The sequence below is a fragment of the Rutilus rutilus genome, assembly GCF_951802725.1.
Source record: "Rutilus rutilus genome assembly, chromosome: 9".
Lineage (NCBI taxonomy): Eukaryota > Metazoa > Chordata > Actinopteri > Cypriniformes > Leuciscidae > Rutilus > Rutilus rutilus.
The window spans coordinates 36,030,792-36,049,151 of record NC_140223.1 but is presented as its reverse complement, the minus strand read 5'-3'; the positions used below and the strand labels follow the sequence as shown (position 1 = coordinate 36,049,151).

The following is an 18,360-nucleotide window of genomic DNA, read 5'->3' as shown; positions in this document are numbered from 1 at the left end:
AATGGTGTTAAGTTACACTCTCAGAAAAAAAAAATAGTACAAACGTTGTCACTGGGATGGTACCCTTTCAAAAGGTTATAATATATACCATCTAGGCACTAATATGTACAATTTAGGTACTAATATGTACCTTTAAGGTACTAATATGCACCATTTAGGGGTAAATAGAGTACAAAGTGTCCCTTTTTTCTGAGAGTGTAGGTTGTGATAGACTGGTGAACAAAAACAGAATCACAAAGCAGACGAAGGCGACAATAAAGACGTGTCTGGAAATGCACGGGAAGTGAATTTCGGTTAAATATATATAAAACAAAGACTGAAAGAAATTCAATTGGGTATTACTGTTGTGTCATCACCAAGATGTTCCTCTGTGCCAGATCCATTATGAAGCTTTTGTGATTGTTCAGCTTGTTGTGCCTCCTGCACCAAGAGAGATTTTTTATTAAAGAACTGGAGAATCAATTCAATCACTGTCAGCAAGGGAAAATTCACCAAAGTTGCTAAAAAAAAGAGAGGAAGAAGACAGAATTCTACAGTGATAACACACTTTCATGATTAAATGTAATTCTACAGATGTTTATCCATCCACCACCAAAGACTTGTCTGGTAATTGTTGTGCTTGATTCAGACAGGATGCCAAGGAGCCTGGGATATCTTTCCTGGCTGTTGCATTTCAAGCGATTTGATTCGATTTTTAATGAGAATTTCTATGTATTAAGCTAGATGTTTTGAGGGACAAAGGAAAAACATTCGATTTGGCTGTACTATTGCTGGGCGAATACTGTCTCAATTGTCTCTACTTCTGTATTCTGCATTACTAAAACTTTTAATAAAGTAATTCAAACATCTGAAAATAGTTGAGGCCTAAAACGGTACCAAAGCGATGTTTGCGTGGTTGGCAGATAGTGTACATGACTGGGAACAAGTGAAAAAAGATTTGGTTGTTATTTGGCCTATAGTGTTAAAGGGTTAGTTCACCCAAACAATCATTATTTACTCTACCTCATGTCGTTCCAAACCCGTAAGACTTTCCTTCATCTTCGGAACACAAATGAAGATCTTTTCTATTAAATCTGAGAGCTTTCTGTCCCTCCATAGACAGTTAAGCAACTACCAGCAACTTTGACGCTTCAAAAAGTTCAGCTTCAGGTTCTTACGTAAAACCTCGTAACACATGAGAATGAACCTCATTGGTTCTTGCAGAAGCTCAAACTTTCTGTGTAACACACGAGAATGAACCTCATTGGTTCTTGCAGAAGCTCAAACATGCTGCATAACACGAGAATGAACCTCATTGGTTCTTGCAGAAGCTCAAACTTTCTGTGTAACACACGAGAATGAACCTCTTTGGTTCTTGCAGAAGCTCAAACATGCTGCATAACACGAGAATGAACCTCATTGGTTCTTGCAGAAGCTCAAACATGCTGCATAACACGAGAATGAACCTCACTGGTTCTTGCAGAAGCTCAAACTTTCTGTGTAACACACGAGAATGAACCTCTTTGGTTCTTGCAGAAGCTCAAACATGCTGCATAACACGAGAATGAACCTCATTGGTTCTTGCAGAAGCTCAAACGTGCTGCATAACACGAGAATGAACCTCATTGGTTCTTGCAGAAGCTCAAACATGCTGCATAACACGAGAATGAACCTCATTGGTTCTTGCAGAAGCTCAAACGTGATGCGTAACACGATAATGAACCTCATTGGTTCTCACACATGCTTGAGCTTCCGTTTACCACAACTGATGTGTGAGTTGATGAATGTTTGTATGTGAATAAAAGCCTAAATTCAATCTGTTCAAATTTGGATTAAACCACTCAACTTCATTGGATTAGTTTTACTAGTTTTTTTTTTATTAGTTCATCTCTTTATGAACTTTTTTAAGAGTCAAAGTGGTAGTTGTGTAGCTTTCAACGGAGGGACAGAAAGCTCTCTATGTTGGGATTCGTGTAATTGCACTAGCATTGTTCAAATCATACTTATCTGACCGTTATCAGTTTGTAGCAGTAAATTAAGAGATGTCATATCGATCAAAAGTTCAGTATGGAGTACCACAAGGCTCAGTACTAGGACCGTTGCTGTTCACCTTGTACATGCTACCCTTGGGAGATATCATTAGAAAGCATGGCATTAGTTGCATGATCCTCAACAAACTCGTCTCCATATCGGCGTGATGACTCCGACTTCCAACCAGATGGAACTGGATAAATACTCTGAATGTTCTGATCCAATCTGACTTCTGACCTGTAATGCTGCCTGGATCATAATCATACACTGTTCGCTCGCTGGCCAGAGGAGAACTGGCCCCCAACTGAGCCTGGGTTCTCCCAAGGTTTTTTCTCCATTCTGTCACCTGATGGAGTTTTGGTTCCTTGCCACTGTTGCCTTGGCTTTTGACTTGCTTAGTTGGGAACATTTAATATTCAACAATATTATTGATCTGCCTTACTTAAGGTGGACGATGACGCAATTTTCTTCTAGAAACAAACTTTGTTGTATTATTTTCATGTTATCACCGTGAAGCTGCTTTGATTCAATCTGTATTGTAAAAAAGCGCTACATAAATAAAGGTGACTTGACTTGACTTGACTCAGATTTCATCAAAAAAATATTTGTGTTACGAAGGTGAACGCAAGTCTTACGGGTTTGGAACAACATGAGGGTGAGTAATAATGACAGAATGTTCATTTTTGGGTGAATTGTCCCTTTTTACTGGTATCACTTTAAGATATTGCAGTCTAAAGGCCAATTCAACTTTAAAGGCCGACAGATGCAGACCAAGTCTGTCACCAGTTTACAGTATGTCATTTCTCAGTAATTTCAAGACCGACATCCGGCAATTCAACATGTTCAATCAGCAACAATGAGAGCCAACACACTGATTCAACAAAACCCGACAAAGTGTCTGATGCTGTCTGTCGGTGCTGTAAAAATTGGCCTTAAGATGGTTTTCTATCATTCAAGAAAAGGAAGCACACAGAAAGAAAGAAACAAAAAAAACAACAACCTTAGATCCTGGTGGAGGTGTCAGACCCAAAAATTCATAGACTGTGTTGTCCTCTTTGGCATCAAAGAATGTGTCGTAGTCCTGCAATTTAGGATAGGAAACCATCATTAGTTCATCATCGAGCAATTAATGTGTAATTTCTGATGGAATTCACTCAAGCTGAGGGTTTTCTTCTATTAAACATTAGTGGATGGGGACTGCATCTGCTAAACGTACCATGAAAGTACCATAAAATGAATGTAGTCGAACTAAGTTGTCCATATGACTTCTGCACTTGATTTAAAATATCATAAAGCCGTACAAAAACTTTTAGAGGAGAATGGATAACAATTTTTTGTCATTATTCCAACACAATCTCACTGCGATTTATAACATTTTGGTGAATTGGTGGATAATTCATATGAATTCACTAAGTTCCTCAAAGATCACATTTTGTTCCCTACATAAACTGCAAACAATTACACCTAAAAAAAAAAAAAACAGCAAACAGAATTAAAATCAGAGTTTAATTTATAATGTAATTTATAATACTGTTAACCACAGACATTATTTTCCTCAAAAAAGCTTGAACCATTTTACAGCCCCTTAGGAAATTCCCAATGGAACCCATGGTTTGTATATGGTAAATTTCTTCCAGGTTTTAGGACTACTAACTGTACAGTTCTTTTGAATACGTTTTTGGGGGGTTTCTGCTGCCTGTTTTATAAAGTGGATTTTACATCTCTTAACCTGGGATAAACGACTTGTGAAAATGTTTACTCATTAGGTCTTGACCCAAATTGTGAACTTTTAGAAGGGCAGTTTTATAGGAGCCTCTGCTGTAGCAGGTTCTTACCCCACAATACATCTCCTCATTGAAAATCTGTGGAGGAAGAGGAATTCCACTGGTGGGCTTCTTTTCTCCAGGGACATTTTCCCTCATCCACAGCCGATTGTCCTCATTTGAAGCAATGTCAAGCTGTGCGTAATCGATTTTAAGTGCCTCAAGAAACCCGACAACATCTTGTTGTTTCTTTTTGATCTGTGGTATTAGTAATAACAGATTATTGATGTGAATCCCAAGACACTTAGAAAAAAACTAAACATTCAGATTCTTCCAAATGCAAAACATAGACATCACACATTCCAGATAGCAGTTCACTGTAAACTGTAGTAGATAATGCATTTGAAATGTAAATATAGTAATGATGTCATTGTCAGATGATAAAAATGTTTCTTTGACATAAAAAACACAGAAAAGTTTTCAGAATTAAGGATTATAATTTGTAGGCTATAGGCTGGCATTTGCCAAAATAGGCTTTATGCCGAACGTCACATGAAAACAGGAAAAAACGCTTGTCAGAGAAAGTGTTAATAAAGTGTTATGACAGGACGATGTCTATGGACTTATAAGGTAATCGGTTAACCTATCTATTTCTTTTAATTATTCGTTTTTTATTCATTTTAAATATTAAAATATTAGTGAGAAGAAGAAGAAAAAAACTCGATACCAATCTGCTTATGTGATGGACATCGGTTAAGCTCATCTTTGCTCGCTCCTTTGAAGGTATCTTGAGTAAAACGGCTTTTTATTTAAAGTCCCCCAGTGGTGAAAATCAAGCTTTTAATGTTGTTTATATGTCTATTTGGTGTTTTTAATGTGCTTTAGGACAAACCATGTGCAAATTCATAAGTCGACACCATTGCTGAGTATTCTCTACTTAAAACTGCAGTGAACCAAAGACAGTCTCAAAAACGTGGTTTGAAATCACTGGTGTTTCTGACGTCACAAACTACCTTATAACCAATCAGATCAACGTGTGATCGTCAACGAGTGGATCTCTGAGCTGGAGTGAGTGAGTGGAGGCGGGGCTCATTTGCATATTCATAGAACCGCGTAAACTATATGAGACAAGGGTGTAGAGTTACTTCAAGCTATTTTTAGAAAAAAAATTCAAAGAAAAACCTTTAAAATATGTCATTTTGGTGATCAAAGATTAGATTTAAGGGATAAAATTATTGACTACAGGAGGACTTTAACAAAGCACATACAAAAGACTTGAACCGGAAGTGACGCAGCCTGTTTTACAAAACCCCCATTGTCAGAGTGACCAACACACACACACACACACACACACACACACACAAACACACACACACACACACACACACACACACACACGTTATACTGTATTTTCAGAGTAGTTACCTTATGTTTTATGTGTTTGTTCTATATTTGTTTCCAATTTGTTAACTCAATTAAAATGTATGGACCTGTAACACTTTTTAGGGGATGGGTGTAAGACATTATAAACAAATGTATGTTTTTTTTTACCTCTTTTATTTATTTATTGCTATCCATCTCAAACTTTTGTCTGCAACAAATTATAGTCTAAACTGTAGGGAGTTTATTACTGCAAAATAACCCTTAAAAAAAGTAGGTTTTTTTTACAAAATTGTTATCGGTCTGCCCTAATTAATTTGAATGATGACCATAAATGCAAAATTTAGCTGGTGTTTTCTAGGTGTGTTACAACAATGTATTATGGTGCGTTCAAGTCAGGTTGTTAAGATCGTATTTACGAGTTGAACGCACATGAACACCACCACAATGTCATAAATACGAGATGAATCTCGGGATTTTCTTTAAGCCCCGATCTATACGGGGACTTGTCAGTGAACAAGATGGCGGAATACCACAACACTTAAAGCTACAATATGTAATTTTTTCCACTGCTAGGGGTCACTAACCTCTTACAATAACAAAGGCGTAGTTTGTTGACGCAGTGATAAGCGGAATCATGGAACTTGTAGTCATGACGATGGATCTAATAATGTTTATGGATGAGTGAATACATTCATGTTTTTAACACGACTGTGGTATGAATCAGGGCGCGACTGCTAATGAGAGACAGATATCAGCGCCACACGCGCGAGTCCCATGGATATAAAGGAATGAGGACATTTATTCTACTGAACTACACACAAGCGCTGAATTACTACTCATACAGGTCAGTTTATTTGACGAATTAAACTTGTGAGGTAATGCAGCGCTGTTTCACTTGGTCTAACGTTACACTATCATACTAAACTGCATTTGAGTGTGAAAACGCCACGCTGATATTGATACTCGTTTTATTTCTCCTCTTGTCCCAAAGTCTGCTTGCCATGTATGAACGAAACAACCACAGCCTGCCGCTAGACGTAACGCACAACGCAGTTGTCCATGTCTGTCGCCATGGTTCCTATGGCAGTACAAGCGGAAACCAGGGATAACGCGGATATTACGTCATTGACAAGTGACAGGGACATGCACTATTTAAAATTGATTAATTTCTCTGAATTTACAAATTCTTGGAAACATTTAGGATAATGTAAGTACACAATTGAAAGAAATATATAACACTGTGCAAGTGGTTTTTGGATATTTTGATACAAACTTCTTACATATTCTACCTTTAAAGGTGCAGTATGTAAGATTGACAGCTAGTGGTTGAAATGGGTACTGCAGTCCAAATTCCAAATATTGGAGAGAGTTGTTTCGTTCGCCCCCTCCTCATCAGACTCGACACTCACGCTGGTTGCCAGATTGAGGACACGCAACAGGAAAAAGCGCAACTGACAATGAAAGCCGAGGAGACTTACACACTATAAGCTGATGAGTTGATTTATTGATTTATGATGAGTTAATATGTTTTAATATTGTTGACAGTTTAAAGTTGTTTTAATATGCTCCCATCCATAGATATTTTTAGATGGGTGCGGAGGCTTTTTAGGTCGGGTAGAATCTGTGATCTCTGACCCAGTTTGTTCGCTGGCTTCCATGGCTACAATGTTTCCCGCCAACTGGCAACCTGTGGTGGCGAAAGACTATTAGGTAAATTGGCAACCTGCGGTATTGCACAGACCAAAACAAAAACATGTATTTCCACACGAAGCGCACATTTCAAAGTAAAATAACTGACTGTAGCATTGTTTTTCAGAGAAACGAGTAAGTGAACTTAGCATATTTCCTAAATATAGATCTGCAAAATATTATGGTATTTTTATGCTTTATGCCCTTAAGCAGTCAAAAAATTACAAACAGCACCTTAAAAGGTATTAAGCACTGATATTGTCAGGCTTTTCTAATTACAGCGAAGTAAGCTAATTGCCTACACAATATAATATAGCATTATAATAACATGTAACAAGTACAGTTCATAAATTAATTAAAAACATAACACAAGCAAAACACACGCACATTGTTTTTCATTTTCTAGAAGTAGAGTTTAAAAACCTTGTATTTTTGTGTAATTAATGAAGAGAAAGTACACCGCCATCTTACTCCGACGAAAGTGACTATAAACACACCTGCCGTCGTAAACACGACTTCCCACCTCGTAAATACCAACTTCCCAGGAGGACTTGAACATTAGGCCAGCTTGTAGTTGTAACAACACTCCCTCATTAGACATGGACGCTAATTTACACGGTTCATGGGTAGATTGTAAACCCTACATGAGAGTAAAGTACCCAACATTTCTTGTTAGTGATTAAGTTAAGAGATTAGATAATTAGTACTGTTAAGCTATATCTTTAAAAACACTTAAATCAATAAATAAACACGTCCTGCTGAGTAACTCAAATCAGTTCTGGATCGTTTCATGTTTAAAGGATCAGCATGCTGCTTTCTGGAATGTGATCTCAGAGATATTTAAGGAAACTGGCGGAGCTGCATCGGTTATTAGGTCACTCAGGATTACTTAAACATGCTTGAGTCCAAACTTTGTTTAAGGCTTTAAAATACATGCACTAATTATTGCGAATACGCTTTTGGACTATCGATTGATTCATTCCGCAATCTGCATTAAACACAATCGAACTCAAAGCGCTTCGGCTCATCGACCTGTTGAATGACTGAACAATAACACACTTGCTGTCCGGTTTCTTACCGCCGTCGATCCCGAGGAGGATGCCAGGAAGACTTTAATGACCATTTTGTTGAAGTGCGAGGTTAGATGATCAGGGAAAAGAGTTTAAAGACACAGATATCCTCCCCCCTTCGGCTGGAAAGCACATACACCGCGCTCCAGTCTCAGTCTGGACTCTGGGGTCTATTTCTGTCCGCAGAGCATCATTGGCGCGTTTGTCCCGGTTTGTCCCAGTGCTGTCTGAGTGATTGGCGATTTCAGCTGTCTGTCCACATCAGGAGCTGCTAAAGTTAGTGTAACGACCTGCATATATGGGCAGATGCTGTTTCTCAAGAAACGTGCAATTTGCATTGACAACAACAAAAAAAGTGTTGTGAATTTTACCTTCATGTTTTGTTGTTGACTGCAACTCTGAGGCTACGAAAGTTGGTGCTATTTAAAAACGGGTCAGTAGTTTGGTTAATATACTGCTAATCATCACTGTTAATATTGCTTATCATTTTCATAATTACAAATTCAAACTGGAAGTTACCACTGTTGAGGGAAACAAGTGGGAATGTGGTCCCGTGCCCTGTGATGAGGGGGTCCCATGAGGTCTTGTAAAGTTTCGGCTAACTTACCTGGGAAGAGAGACCCTACCCATTAAAGTTTTGTCCTGGGCTCTGTCTTGTGGGATCAGAACATCACAGAGGCTTTAGGATGGGTGCTTTTGACTCTGGACAACAAGCAATGCTCTTCTACAATGACCCTGAACACCCTAACAAAACTCAGCTAACAACTCCCCAGAAAACATCCATAGCCAATAGTTAAGCAAATATCTGCTGGGACAATATCATGATAGCAAGTTTTGCATTAAAACATTTTTATTTTGCATATCCTGTCACTCTCCCTCTTCCCCTAACACATACGAAAGTTTCTTGTAGGCAAACAGAAGTATATCTTAGTTGTGCCTACACAAAAATATTATCATGCATACACAAAATTATTATTATTTTCTGCAAATGTTAATTTAAGCGCTGTATTGGTCCATTTTATGTTGCAAGGTTGGTTAAAACCATCATTTAAGATAACCATAATAAATGACAGAAGCTGTAACCATAGGTAACAGTTATAAGAATATACAACTGTTGCATGAATAAGTTAAATTCATGAGCTTTATTCAGTAATGTATATCTAGCAATTATTTGCAAATGACCTACAGCTGGGAATCTGAAGGATCTGGAGAGATTCTGTATGGAGGAATGAATGGTCAGGTGTTCTCTAAACTCATCAGGCATTATAGGAGACGACTCAGAGCTGTTATCTTGGCAAAAGGAGGTTACACAAAGTATTTCATAAAAGGCTGCCAATAATAATTATTAATTATTGTGGCCAACGTGTTTTGGAGAAAAACATTTATTTCATATATTGATTTCCCCCCACTTTCAATTATTTTACTTCAATGAAAGGTTCCATTTTTGTGCTTTTTATTTATTTATAAAAGATCAAAAGGATGAACAATGCAGATTTATTTTTACAGCATCTTTGATCATATTTACCAGGGGTGCCAATAATTCTGACCACAACTGTATGTCAACAATCGTAATTAGCAAGCTATGGCTAACATTATAGCTATTGATATGTATCTAACGTTAATCAAGTAATTAAATATAGTGTAAATGTACATTCATGCATCATCTTTAATGTGCACCATAAAGCTGCTTATGTTATATCAATCACTGAAATTAAATAATGCGTCACATTAAATAATGTTAGAAAATTAAAAACAAATAGTAAGAAAAGTGCATAAAAGACAAGTTATCTTACTGTAATGTTTTTTTTCCCTTAAAAAAAGAGGAAAATGTGTATGAGGAGGAGATGGTTATGCTATTGGATGAGACCTGCAATTCAATATTTATTCCTCAGGGTCAAGTATTTCAAAAGTTAGGTTTAAATTACTCTCAAAAGTAGAATTCTTTTTGAGTAAGTTTAAACTAACCACTGGGGTTCCTCAGGGTTCGGTGCTTGGACCTTTCCTCTTCTTGCTCTACACAACATCGCTAAACACTTAAACACATAAAACATCATCAAATTAACTAAATGACTTTTGTAATAATAAATGTACCTTTTTTACTTAGCCTATATAATGCACATTCCTGGTCTTATTGTGATTGATTCATTGGTGCATTTTACTGCAAAAACTTCGGTAAGACTTCACAATGAGGTTCATTAGTTAACATTAATGTTAATGTATTTACTAACATGAACTAGCAATACATTTGTTACAGTATTTATTAATCTTTGTTAATGTTAGTTAATAAAACTACAGCTGTTCATTGTTTGTTCATGTCAGTTCACGCTGCATAGTTAACAAATACAACCTTTGATTTTAATAATGTATTAGTAAATGTTGAAATTAATATTAACTAGGATTAATAAATGCTGAAGAAGTATTGGTTATTCTTAGTTCATCTATTGCGTGTTCAAATGTAATAACTTGCTCTTCCTGATGCTGATGTCACTAAGGCCTCACAAACAGCTATTGAAGCATTATTTGATCAAACTCGCGTTTGGTTTGACTGCATTCTTGCATATTTGTGTAATGCCCTCTTTTCATGATCCAATCAATTCCCAATGGATAAAATAAGATGCCCATTTCACAAAATGGAACTGATCTTAATGCATGTTCTTGGTCTTCATCAGTACACATTATTCAAAAGAATGTCTTTGAATATTAACATCAACATTTAATAACACTGTGCTTTCTTGTTTTTCTTCCAGTGAAGGCTTGAGACATGGAGACATAACTGAAGATATGACAACGGGATACAGGAATGCAACAAGGCAGCCCTGACTCAAACCTGTGTCCGCATAATGTGCAGTTCTTACATTCTTTATTCTTAAAAAAAAAATGTATTCTACATTTTCTGAATGCGTTTGGTAAATGCTATTCGTTGACATTTTGAGCGTCAGTGACACAAAACTAGAACAAGGCACAGCAGGATCTAACAGCTACTTACTGTACATTCAGTTCTTGATCTTTTTTTTCTTGATGTTGTGAAATGTTGTGTATTTCACAAGAGTATAACCCTGTGTTTTGTGCGAAGTGCTCAAGAACTGTACGTACGGCAAACGGATCATGTGTGAAACGGGTGTTACAAAGACATTTTTAATCATATTACATTATACAAACAAACCAAATACAGTGGCAAGAACAGGTTTTTGAACAATTTGATATCTGGATGTCTGCATTGATTACTCAAAACACACAAACAGTTTTACTTTTCTCAAAATGTTATTGAAGACAGTGATCACTGACAGAGCAGGCTGGACGGAGTAAGTGAACCTCTTGATTACTAATTCTAGAATAAAAAAAAGCTAATTTGAGTCAATTAAGGAGGCGCGATTGGAAGTATGAGATGTACAGGTGCCAAACAAAGACTGACAAATCTGTTCTTCACAAGAAAGACAACCATGCCTCGATCCCAAAAGCTTAAAAACACATTACAGAGATGCACAAAACTAGAAAAGGCTGCAAAGTTATTGCTAAAGGTGTTCATGAATGAAACAATCCTGAAAGAGGGGAAACCCAAGGACAACTAAGGACCTCCTGAAAACTCTACAAACTGTGAAAGTCTAAAAAAAAAAAAGGAGGAAAAGCACCGAACAAGAATAGTGTTCGTGAATGAAAAACAAAGAGGAAATCACTGCTGCCAAAAACTAAAACATTGAAGCATTTGTCCAAGATCATCTGGATGTGCCACAAAGCTTCTAGGGAAATGTTCTGTGGACAATTAAGAAAAAAAGGTGTAACAGTTTTTTTACTGTTAAAAACTCTTTTTAGACCCAAATCACACAAGTAAACCAACTAAAGAATACTTTCTCTGCTAAAGGGGGATCGAGAAGAAATAAATTCATTATTTTTTCACCCTGCACTGTGAATGATTACTTCGTATATCCAATAAAACTGTAAAAAGTACAATTGTTTGTGTGTTATTAGTTTAGCCAGAACAGACCAAATTTTATGAGTAAATCAATGCAGAAATCCAGTTATTTTCAAAGGGCATCACTATAAAGGCAACCGAAGCAATACAACTCACATACCTCATTTTCACATTTATTAATACATGGACATTTTTTCTGAAATACAATCAATAAATAGATTTGTAACACTGACAGAAAAAAAAAAACTGTAACACCAAAGCAAGCCCAAATATACAATTATGGTACAAGTAATAAATAAACAATCTTTTGATGGTATCAACTTATATCATAAAGCTTAAACCAGTGTTTTGCTGTTTGTTAGGAATGTTCACGTCAGCATTTTCGGACTAAATGCAAATAAAAACAGTTTAAATGTCATTAAACAAGAACTTGTAAATTTACCACAGACTTGAACTGTTTAACGGAACAGTGAATGTTTTTTATTTTTTTTTTATTAAAAGAAATAAGGCCAGAGGTCTTAGTTTAACTGATAGCATGTAGAACGATGGCCACCACTTTGTTGCAGACAACTAGCCAGCATGTGATTCCAACACCACCTGAGATAAAATCACAAAACAAAAACACTTTAACACTCTAAACCCCATGCGATTAGATTTATTTTATCCAGATGGCATGTAAATCATGAATATATTTAGATGTCACTTTGTTAAAGACTTTTTAAATCAATAATTTATCCCACTATCCCATCAAACACCGTTGGTGACTGGGACATACCTGCAACTCCAGAAGGAAAGGCTACTAGTCTCTCCAGCGGAGCAATCCATTTACTGGGCACAACTGTGACCGGATCTGCGTAATACTTCAATATGAGTGAGATCATGACGGCCGCCTAACAACAGACAGTAGAAAACACGCCATTATGAGAGAAATGCACAAGTGATGCATGCAGATACATACATCATATAACACTGTAAAGCCTGACATATGAAATAATAGTAAGAAAAAAATGAAGAATTCATTCAACCTTTAGACAAAATCTAAAAATGTTTGCATATTAATTAGTTGAGTATCTTCTATGAGTACAGTACTGCAGACTACTAACATAAAATGCATATAAATAATAAATATCAGTTGTCAAGTAATCAAGTAAGCCTAAGTTGCATCAGTCCAGAAAGTGTTCATCTAGAAATATTACTAACAATATAAAAATTATTCTTGTCATTGTGTACAGCAAGTTTATCAGCAAAGTTTTGATCAGGTTGAAATTTGCATATTAAACACGATACAGTAGGCTTCATGGGGTTAATACGCAAATTAAAAATGCTCCTAACTCACCTGAGAAATGTAAAATACAATATTCACAATCCATTTCATCTTGGCTTGTTGTGCAGTTCTTGATTTGACTGTAGAGAGGAAGAAAAAACAAAGACAAAGAATATAAACAAAACGCCTAAGAGAATTTCGATCTACTCAAGTTTTCGTCAAATCCAGTCATTTTCTAGCAACTCTGAAGCCAAGCTGCTTTAGGTTTAGCAAAAAAAAAGTGAATAAGACAGAGGGAAGTTAGTGAGGGAAGGGCATTAAAAAAAAAAAAACACTTAAAGGGATACTCCACTTTTTTTGGAAATAGGCTCATTTTAAAACTCCCCCAGAGTTAAACAGTTGAGTTTTACCGTTTTCTAATCCATTCAGCCGATCTCCGGGTCTGGCAGTACCACTTTTAGCATAGCATAGCATAGATCATTGAATCGGACAGGACCATTAGCATCTCTCTCAAAAAAATGACCAAAGAGTTTTGATATTTTTCCTATTTAAAACTTGACTCTTCTGTAGTTACATCGTGTACTAATACCGACGGAAAATGTAAAGTTGCGATTTTCTAGGCTGATATGGCTAGGAACTATACTCTCATTCCTGCGTAATAATCAAGAAACTTTGCTGCCGTACCATGAGTCCAGCAGGCGTAATGATATGACGCCAGCGCCTGAAAATAGGTCTAATAGGTTAGACAAACTTAGTCCCGGTCACGCTGGAAGATACTGAGCTGGGGACTATTTTCAGGCGCTGCGTCATATCATTACGCCTGCTGGACTCGTGGTACGGCAGCAAAGTTTCTTGATTATTACAATGAGCCTATTTCCAAAAAAAAGTGGAGTATCCCTTTAAATACAGCCCATGTAATGTGATTGGTTATCAAGGCACACGTGATCCAAGTTGGCCATTACACTTTCTCCAATGGTAGAGCCACAGAGCCAATAATAAGACCATGTCTGTCTGAAGAACTAGCTTCATAAGTGTTGGAGCTGAACTCTGCAGGGCGGTGCTCTTCCCGGGCTGGACTTGAGGAACCCTCCTGCTTTAAAACAAATCATTTATTCCTGTCCCACTCCTGTAGAGCTACCTTCCATCAGATTTCAGTTCAAACCCTGCTCCTGAAGATCTTAATCAACAGCTTCAGATGTGTTTGATCAGAGCTGAACTTTACAGAAAAGTAGTTCTCCGGGAAGAGGACTGGGCACTCATGAGATGAAAGATTTTCACAATTTATTCATGTAAATGTTGGTCTGTCTAATAGCACAAGAGTCATATGAGCTACATTCAAGGTGCATTTCTGTCCTTTTGGAGTGTGAATCACTGTCCATGTTCACATGGTCAGGTTCTGCAGATGTAGACAATGATCTACACACATGGATCAAAACCATTTTAGACTTTGGATGTCATAGCTCACCCTTGTGTCACTCCAAACCCATAAGACTTATACTTCTTCCTCTTCAAAACACAAAAATGATCAAGATTTCTGTCGCTCTTTTGAAAGTCCATTACAACAAAACTTTTGACGCCAAATGCCATCCAATACCAAGCTAAATGGATGGAATTTAGAAATCCAATACCAAGCGATTTAAAGGGTAACTCTCGCCAAAATGCAACCTAGGGTCTTTTTGTTAATCTACCCGAGGCAAACTTTAGTTTAAAAGCATAATTAGAATGGAAACGCCACTTTTAAGTTTGACCGTATTTTCGTTTTCGGTCAAATTGCCTTGTGAATGGGAGTGCTTGGGGAACGACTATGATAGCATCAAAAATCGCTATTTTTAAAACACTAAGGTGGCTCGACACAACATGAAACTTTGCTCAAAGTATCACCATGGGCTCTACACATGGGTGTCAAAAGTTTTGTTGTAATGGACTTTCAAAAGAGAGACAGAAATCTTGATAATTTTTGTGTTTTGAAGATGAAGAAGTATAAGTCTTATGGGTTTGGAGTGACACGAGGGTGAGCTATGACATCCAAAGTCTAAAATGGTTTTGATCCATGTGTGTAGATCATTGTCCACATCTGCAGAACCTGACCATGTGAACATGTACAGTGATTCACACAGTTGGCCTCCAAAAGGACAGAAATGCACCTTGAATGTAGCTCACGTGACTCTTGTGCTATGAGAAACAGACCAAAATTTACATGAAAGATTTTCACAATTCATTCATCTCACGAGTGCCCAATCCTCTTCCCGGAGAACTACTTTTCTGTAAAGTTCAGCTCTGATCAAACACATCTGAAGCTGCTGATTAAGATCTTCAGGAGCAGGGTTTGAACTGAAATCTGATAGAAGGTAGCTCTACAGGAGTGGGACAGGAATAAATTATGTGTTTTAAAAGCAGGGTTCCTCAAATCGACTATTTTTGACAGTCAAAATGCCGGCGGACACAGCTACAGTGAGTTGTTCAAAATCTTTCTTTTTAGTAAACTCTGTGCACACAAACAATGTTCTCAATGCTGGAGTTCATGTGTAGAGCCCCTGGTGATACTTCCAGCAAAGTTTCATGTTGTGTCGAACCTTCTTAGTGTTTTAAAAATAGGAAAATACGGTCGAACTTAAAAGCGCCGTTTCCATTCGAATTATGCTTTTAAATAAAAGTTTGCCTCGGGTAGATTAACAAAAAGACCCTAGGTTGCATTTTGGCGAGAGTTACCCTTTAATCCAGGTTTTCTGAAGCGACACAAACACTTTAAATGATGATCAGAGTACATTTAGCCTTTCTATTCTCATATAAACATCAATGCACATATGTAGAAAACATCAAATATGGTAAAAGGAAACTGAAACGTGCTTGATTAATGCACAAGAACCAATTAAATGTAACTTAATTAATTCATTATTTTATTATTATTACAGATATATAATCACAAACGTTTGGCCAAAATGTGCAGCCCTACAAACAAGCACAACAAACCTGGATTTTACATTAAATCACACATTTTTATCAGAAGATCCAATTAGTTTTTATTCCCCAAATAGTGTAGCCCTAGTATAAAGTGACTGTATCTCTTCAGGAGACTTGGATTAAACTACGAAATTCATACATTTGCAATTTCAATGGAGGGACAGAAATCTCTCAGGGTTCATTTAAAGTCTCTTCATTGGTGTTTTGAAGATGAACAAGTCTTATGGGACTGGAACGAGTAATTGATGATATAATTGTAATTTTTGGGTAAACTAACCCTTTAACGAGTTACAACCATGCTTTACTCCAATAACTGTGGCTACACGAGACATGAAGGACAGCGACAGGCAGCAGCTGAGCCATTTGTCTTCCTTCATGAATACTGAAGCCGTTATCTGAAACCCACCTGCCATTTTCCACACTTGGCCTGTGAAGTGAAGAAACTTTTGGTTCTTCAGTTGTCGTCCAACTTTAAAGTGGACAACGGCAATCACACAAACAAGCTCACCAAAGCAATTTTGGAAAGTTTCATGTTAGTTTGACTTTCATCAGGTGTGCCGCTGGCTGTAAAGATCTTAACACTTGCTGCCCTTTACTCCTTGTTTTCAATATATCAATATTACACAAGTTACGACACAATTTGTCTGTTTTGTGGGCTTCTTTCTGTGTAGTGCTGGTTAGAAAGCAATCATTAGCTTGTCACTTCATCTGCAATATTGCTGCACATGCACCTATTAAGAAATCACAAAATAAAAACTCCATGAGGTTGTGTTTACCTAGAGTCTTCAGTTGATCAGTCATCTTGTTGATCTTGCGTTCCAGTCTAGCGTATCTGGCAAACTCGTCCATCATGTTGATGCTGGACAGCTCCATCCTCATGTTCTGGATCTCCGTCCTCATCTCAGTCTCCTGATCAGCATCTTTATGAAAGATCTTCGACAGCTATGAGAACAAACACATGTGCTCATTCATTTTGTACTGCATTCAAATGTACTCAAAGATTTTACGCTGAATATCCCCAAAAAGGGATCAAAAGGGAGATTTATTGTTATTACTGCATGAATATCTAAGAAGGCTTTGGAAGTTCATTTTCGCCACAGAATAAAAACATTAAAAAGGTAATTGCAATGTTTATCTCACAATTCGGACTTTTTTTCTCTCAAGTTTATATCTGTTTTGACTCATTTCCCATCTCTCAATTACGAGTTTACATCTCACAGTTTTGAATTCTGAGTTTACATCTTAAAATTCAGTTTTATTTTCTGCACACGGAATAACAAAATAATAAGGTAACTGTAACTTTTTGTCTCACAGTTGACTTCCCCCCCCTCACAGTTTATATCTCTATATCACTTGTATATTTATATATAAAATATAGATATGTTGACAACAATAATCTAAACATTAAAAAACAAGACATTATCATGTTTTGGGATATGGTATGTTGTTTTTTGGACATTTATGGTATGAGCATGTTGGAGTACCATTTACATGAAATGGCATGTTATATTAATAAATGATCATTCAGCATGTGTACATCCAAGTAACATGGCATTGCCTAATTCATGAAAGAATGGCACTTTTTATTGGTTTGTGAAAATATGAATACTCCACATCAAACGTTTGTTTGGTCCTAGTACTACTAACCCCTAGCTGGTGGTAATGAATGAGGTTTACTAAGTAAAAGCTAAAGAATGGTGGTAGTTTAACAGAGCAGCTTTTGTTTGCTGTGACTACATGAAGCTCCTGTAGGGGTATCAGACATGCTGTAACACCGAGCATTATAATAATGGCGTCACATCACGACGAATATACTTTTGAAAATATAGATGTGCTTAAGCGTCCCTAAAACCCTTTTGAATCAATACTTACGAATGAAGAAATGGATGGCAGGAGTGTTTTGACGAGGTTGCACAGAAACACACAGCTCAGTACAAGGAACCAGTTAAACCCGGCAGCCATTTTCTTTTCATCACCCTGATCCTCCCCCAATAATACAAACACTGCTTTTAACCGGTTCACGTTACATGTTTAACATATTCTTATATAATCAAAAAATATGCAACGACATTAAACTAACTGAAAAGGTAATGTTTATAAGACAAAAAGTGTTGTTTTTTTTCTTTCTTAAGCGACGCGTTTCTTTAAATGCATTAAATTATCTGCAAAGCATGAATTTATATATATAACCAATGCATTATGCAACCAATACTAAAGATATATTTACATGCTTACTGAAACAACAAATGCAGAAAGTGGCGCCTAAAGTACAGATACAAGCAAATATGTGATTGACATCTCAACCTATCC

The 18,360-nt window shown here is 36.9% G+C and overlaps 2 protein-coding genes across 18 annotated transcripts in view; both read right to left on the bottom strand.

The window, feature by feature from the left end:
• The window catches only part of sh3bgr (SH3 domain binding glutamate-rich protein), a 28,243-nt gene extending 20,099 nt beyond the window's left edge, over window positions 1–8,144 (bottom strand). For 4 of the 16 annotated variants that reach the window (XM_084419266.1, XM_084419269.1, XM_084419267.1 and 1 more), the window contains exons 1-4: window positions 7,924–8,103; window positions 3,846–4,031; window positions 3,011–3,091; window positions 343–420 (exon numbers count right to left, since the gene is read on the bottom strand). In XM_084419266.1, coding sequence (XP_084275392.1) covers window positions 343–420; window positions 3,011–3,091; window positions 3,846–4,031; window positions 7,924–7,968 — 390 coding nt within the window. In that variant the 5' untranslated portion in view covers window positions 7,969–8,103. Of the gene's footprint in view, window positions 1–342; window positions 421–3,010; window positions 3,092–3,845; window positions 4,032–7,923 lie in introns of all 16 variants that reach the window. The other 12 variants (XM_084419256.1, XM_084419264.1, XM_084419265.1 and 9 more) reach the window with 7 other exon arrangements.
• Window positions 8,145–11,018: 2,874 nt separating this feature from the next.
• Window positions 11,019–18,360, bottom strand: get1 (guided entry of tail-anchored proteins factor 1). 2 transcript variants are annotated; one of them, XR_014628760.1, is made up of 6 exons: window positions 17,923–18,148; window positions 16,827–16,992; window positions 13,162–13,229; window positions 12,601–12,715; window positions 12,015–12,422; window positions 11,019–11,768 (listed from the first exon to the last, which is right to left on the bottom strand). XR_014628760.1 is itself a non-coding variant. In XM_084419274.1 (6 exons), the coding sequence occupies exons 2-6, from the start codon at window positions 18,010–18,012 to the stop codon at window positions 12,349–12,351; spliced, it is 513 nt and encodes a 170-aa protein (XP_084275400.1). In that variant the 5' UTR covers window positions 18,013–18,033; window positions 18,286–18,360; the 3' UTR covers window positions 11,985–12,348. The 2 variants fall into 2 exon arrangements, 1 of the variants encoding a protein (XP_084275400.1); XM_084419274.1 differs by lacking the exon at window positions 11,019–11,768 and adding an exon at window positions 18,286–18,360 and having other exon boundaries at window positions 11,985–12,422; window positions 17,923–18,033.